This window comes from Enhydra lutris, unplaced genomic scaffold (assembly GCF_002288905.1).
Source record: "Enhydra lutris kenyoni isolate GAN:26980312 unplaced genomic scaffold, ASM228890v2 scaffoldscaffold145, whole genome shotgun sequence".
In the NCBI taxonomy this organism is placed as follows: domain Eukaryota; kingdom Metazoa; phylum Chordata; class Mammalia; order Carnivora; family Mustelidae; genus Enhydra; species Enhydra lutris.
In genome coordinates this window covers 267153-272956 of record NW_019154229.1, presented here as the reverse complement: position 1 = coordinate 272956, position 5804 = coordinate 267153, and the positions used below count along the sequence as shown (strand labels likewise).

The 5804-nt window shown below is 39.6% G+C and overlaps 1 gene segment (V, D, J or C); it reads left to right on the top strand.

Moving 5' to 3' along the window:
* Window positions 1-5495: 5495 nt before the first annotated feature.
* On the top strand, window positions 5496-5804 carry LOC111140030. The segment is given in 1 exon segment: window positions 5496-5804. A coding segment is annotated over 1 exon segment (309 nt).

Sequence of the window (5804 nt, the reverse complement as noted above, 5' to 3'; positions counted from 1 at the left end):
TAATTTTCTATTTTCATTTAAGACATTTCTATTAAAAGCCACCTGTTGAATTAAAGCCACATGTCGAAAAACCCTCCAAATTTACTTTCTAATTCATACAAAATTAAATTACAAACCTCTTTAGACTGTATATTTGGAAAAATATAATTATTTGGAAACAACATGATCATGTAACCTAAAATAGTAAATAGAATAATGATTTGTAGAAATTTAAAGAATTACAAAGACCACAGTAATAATGAATCAAGATTATATGCAATTCTGTCAGAATAACTGGACTTAGATTTGTTTCATGGCTTCTGTACCCTCCTACAGCTTGCCATTAGAATGATGTGCCATGGATAGTCTCCACACTCTCACTGGTGCCAGGTCAACCACTGTCCACAGGCTGGAGAACCATTCATCTCCCTGCAGAAGAACCACACAGCGGAGCCCTGAGTGCATTATCCAAATTATTGTCAACATGAACATCCATGACTATAGACAAAAATGCTTAGTATGACAAGCCACTGAGTATTTGACTGGTTTCTTGAAATAGTGTGTAAAATCTGAGTAATACAGTTTTTACACATCTTTGCATAGAAATTGACAGGTTTTATTAAACACAATGGCATAAAAAGAAATACTTGGAAATCCATTCACAAGAAGAAACAAAACAAAGAAATGTTTTTAAAAATATTTGAATTAAAAAGTGTAAAATTCACCCCATTGTAGAAACATCTAACTATGATTACTTAGAGTAATGGTGACAAATTCTGTAGATAATTCAGACTAAGTAAATGTCATTAAATCTGAAGTAAATAAATAGAATTATATATGTGAATGTATGTCCATATGTATATATATATGTATATATGTATAATATGCATACATGTAGATACATTTTGTGATGTGTTTCTACAATTCTTATGAATTAAATGGATTAATATGACTCCAGTAACTCCCCATAAAAAACTAGTGTCCAGGACTAGATATAGCACTAACCTGGTTTGAGGAATTTTCTTTACAATCTTTGTTTCTAAATCATACACCAATTGGTAAACTTATCTGAATATATGTTTTCTCATTCAGTGGAGGTCCTAAGGGTTTGAATGGAGTTATTTCTTCCTACAAACCATTACATCCCATGAAATCCCCATTATCTCTATGTCCACATTCATGTCATGAATTCCAGGTATAAGATATTATCCAATTGGTTTTTTTCATTTTATGGTGAAATCTATTAATACTCTCATGATATAGGTCACAGCTCTTGTAACTTCCAGAGAAAATAACAACTAAATGAAACTACCAATCAACAAACATAAAACATACTGACTGAAAAATGAATTCATGGGTAATACCACTTGTCCTCAAGTGGGACATAAAGGACAATACTCAGCTTTCTGAGAGGAAGCATATCATTTCAGCCCTATTAATTCCCTTTAGCTGGGCACATTTGTGCAGTGCACAAACTGTGCTACTTTACAGAGTGCTCCTGAGTCCCAAGCCTCTGCTTCTTAACAAATATCTCTTGATTTTATCCCTATTGCTCTGAGCCCTCAAATATGAGCCCTGCTCATGATCTTCATTGAAGAATAGCTTCAAACAAAAAAAGGGAGGGAGAAATATGATATCTCCTAATCATGATAAAGATGATATTCTATATTCAGGTTTTCCACGTGACTCTGTAAAGAGGTGACATGGCAACAAGGACAGGACAATGAGAACGGTAATGCCTTGATGCCATTGAGAAGAACAGAGCTATTACGTGTTTGTTAGCAGGAGGGTGCTACCAACGGTAGTCATAGATGCACCTGCCCTTTCGTTACTCTCCTTGACAAACAATACTGACTTTGTTGGATAAAAAAGAGTAAAGGAAATCTTATCTAAGCTGGGAAGTTTTCCTACACATACCATACCATGGTTAGAGTCTGCATAACCAACGGGAAGAAGAAATGTAAGAATTATCAAGGGAGGACATTTTTCACATAGGAATTCTCTTCCCGGTTTTAAGAAAAAAGAAAGATGAACTCTCCCTGCAAGCAACAACCACCGCTTGCAGCCAATGAGAAACCACTACAACCTCAAACTCTCTTTCTCCAGTGAGAATTTGTTCAAAACAATCCTCCCCAATCTCCTCCTAATGCATAATAAAAGCGGACCTTCCTTTTGCCTCTTCAGACTCAGCAGTGGTTTGCCATAATTTGCTTTGTCCCAAATGGCAAATCTTCTGCTTTTCTCAAATAAGCTCATTTTGCTAGTAAAATAACTGGCTAATTTTTGTTTAAGGTTGACGAGTGCACTAGTAGAATTATTAATTCAGAATAATGATAAAATTAAAAATTCTTGGTGGGGGGTCAAGGAGAAGGGCAGAGGGAGAGGGGGAGAGAGAATCTTAAGCAGTCTCTGAACTCCACGCAGAGCCCAATGCAGAGTTTGAAATCACGTCCTTGAGATCCTGACCTGAGCTGAAATCAAGCTGAAATCAGCTCAGTTCAGCATCAAAATTGACTGAGCCACCCAGGTGCTTCATCACTGCTGATTTTTAATGTCAACACATCAGTAAAGCAATATTTAGGGATATGAATCTACCATTGTATGACATCTATAAGGAAGGGGGCCTGGTTTAGCTCCTTGGTTCCTAAAGCCCTGTACAATTTCATAGGTATTCAGTGTTAGGGTCCGTAATCAAAGGAGCGAGACTGATACAAAGCGAAGATCAAGCAAAGCTTTATTTCACGCCAAGCATCAAGAATCAAACTGACCGGTCAGGGCCATCTCTTGCAAAGAGGTGACCCCTCCCAGCATCACAGACTAACTTTTATAGAGGTAGTTTAGCCGGGCTATACACAGGTGGCCAATGAGACTGCAATATACAGAGAAAACTGCACAGTCATGCTAAGTAACACACGGTTGGCCAATTGAATTTCAATTTACCCTAGTAGCTATATGCGCGCCCCACTGATTGGATGTCTTCACCTGGCCTGACCCACCCTTGTATCTAGGCTTTGCAAGTAAGTTCCTCTTGGAGGGACAGGGTCAATCTAAGTTCACTGCATAGGGTCAATCTAAGTTTAATACAACAAAATGGCTCCCTCTGGCCAACCAGGCCCTTACATTCAGTATCACAGGAAACAAAGAGAAAGACAAAATACTGTCTTTGATGGAGACATATTTTCGTCATTCATTTTTTTAATTTTCTTAACCTATTAGGAACAAGTTGATTTTAAAACTTTTATGGAAGTTTAATGGACAAATAAAAGTAAAGGCAACACTTAAGAACAAAGTTGTAGAACTACAGCAGTCACAGAATAAGCAAAAATCTATTACCTACTTTATTTATTTATTATTTATTTATGGTTAACATACAACATTAGTTTCAGGTATACAACACAGTTACTGAACATTTCTATACCTTATGCAATGCTCACCACTTAAGAGTTACCATTTGTCACCATATAAAGTTATTAAATATCATTGGCTATATTCCCTATGCTGTACCTTACATCCCCACAAATTATTTATTTTAGAACTGGAAGTATTACCTATTGTTTGATATAGTTTTTTCCCCTTAAGTGCACCACAGTATGAATAAAAATGTTTCTGTATGCTGTACCTTGGCTTTACAAATATGTTTGAATCCCAAAAACTATTTCTTTAGATTAGATCATATGGAGAATAATTTTTCAAAATTTTTTATAAAAAGTTAATGTTGATATAAAAATATGAAAAGATAACATGAAAAATAATAAATAGATCAAAGTCACCTATAAACATTACTGCATAAATGTAGAGAAAATTTTAATATATTCTTCCCCTTATATTATAAGAATATGGTGGCAGGATATAGTAAATTTCAAGAATATTAGGAATTAGCAAGAAGGTAAAAATATTCAACATTAGGTAGTTTATATGAATAAAATGATGGTTTTCTTTTTGTCTGATTTTAAATCATGTGGAAATAGTTAAGAGAGATTGGCAATTATGCAGGGAATTCTTGGGAAGGTTGAGCACGATATAGCCTCTGACTCATGTGTGAAAGTCACCCACAGAACACACAGCACTGGTCCTCCCGGCCCCAGAGCTGCTGAGAGGGAGGACAGATTTCCCTGATGTTTTGAGGTCAGGAGTGTAAAGTTTCATCTCCAAGGTTGTGTGCTATGATGGGAATTCACCTTCAGGGCTCTGTCTGGACACAGGGATATGGACAGCCACCCTCTGAGCAACCATATGGGAGCACCTGTGGTTCCTGAGAGGCTGCCAGTGGGAGTGGGGACATCTGAGATGCTGTGGAACTTCACATATAGGACAAACAAACCCCTCTCACTCCAAAGAATCCCACAGGCTTACAATGTAAAGTTCAAATAAAAAATCACAAGGTACTCGGGATTGAAGGTGATTCAAAATAACTCGCTTCCCACCTGGGCAACCCTGTAGAAGTCTTCTGGGAAGAGCAGCTCTGGGGCATGTTATGTTGAACCAAGCAGGTGTTGATCCTGGGAGCCCCACTGAGCCCCGATGATCTACTGATGTAATCGTAATATAATGGGTTCCGAATAAAACCTTTTCAATCCCAAAGGTATATGAGATAAAGGTACGTAACACACTTTTACACACATTTCTAATTTTCAAGTAAGAACAGTTAATAGACTAAGAATGGAGTCAGCATCTAGGTTTCACCAATACATTTCACCCAAACTTAGAGTCATTTATGAGAATTAAAAAAAAAAAAAATGGTATCAAGGAAAACACTGAATCTGTATGAGGGTGAGGGGGTTACTTCCCAGGCATCAGGTCCTTCCGTCTTCTCCCCTGGGGCTCATGGCATCTATTCGAGGTAAGGTATGAAGATGGAGCCTCACAGGCCTTTCTAGCATAATGTCCGGGAAAACCCACAGTCAAAAGTGTGTATTCATAGGAAAGTGAGGTCTTAGGGAGTCATCTTCTTTTCATTTCTCATTATTAGGAGGAAGAACCCTTGTTCTAATCAAAAACTCTTAGACTCTGAGGACAAACAAGGATCACGAAATACAGAGGCAGTTTTTTCTGACGAACAGCTCAGAGAAGCTCCTCCGGGATGGGACGCGAACCGTGCGTCTATGTGATCCCCCAAGAGGCACTGGTTCTGTACCTGCCGCAGACCTGCCCAACCCCTCAGTGATTTGCATATTTCTCCCAGAGCCCTTTTCTGCTCTTCAGCATCTTCGTGAAGAGGCTGCTCAGACATTCGGGGCACAAAAGAGAATCAGGTTGGGCCACGGATAGAACATGGGAGTCCAGACCCAACTCCTCTGCCTTCTGCTGGCCTGCCTCCCAGGTGAGGAGGGGAGTGCAGGGGACATCCCCGAGATGGTGGGAGTCCTGTCCTCCTGACTGTGGGATCTCCCCAGGGATCCTCCCTGTGGATCCCTGACCCGTGGTCCCCCCTCCCCTCGGAACTCCAATATCTCAGATTAGGGGACCAGGGCCACGAGAATCTTCTGGGAGGAATGTGGAGTGGGACCCGGCAAACAATGGTGACTTTGTGTTTTGCTTCCAACCCAGTTGTCCACGGGCATGCGGGGCTGACCCAGTCTCTGGCCTTCCTCTTGGCGTCCCTGAGAGAGGGCGTGTCCATCACCTGCAGGACCAACAATAGCGCCAGGGATTATCTGAGGTGTTATCACCAGAATCCAGGTCAGGCTCCTCAGCTTCTCATCTATGATGCTGATAACCTCAAGTCTGGTTTCCCAGACCGGTTCTCTGCAATTCACTTGTACAGAGAATTCATCCTCAAAATCAGTGCAGTAGAGTATGAGGATGCTGCCAGTTATTACTGCTAG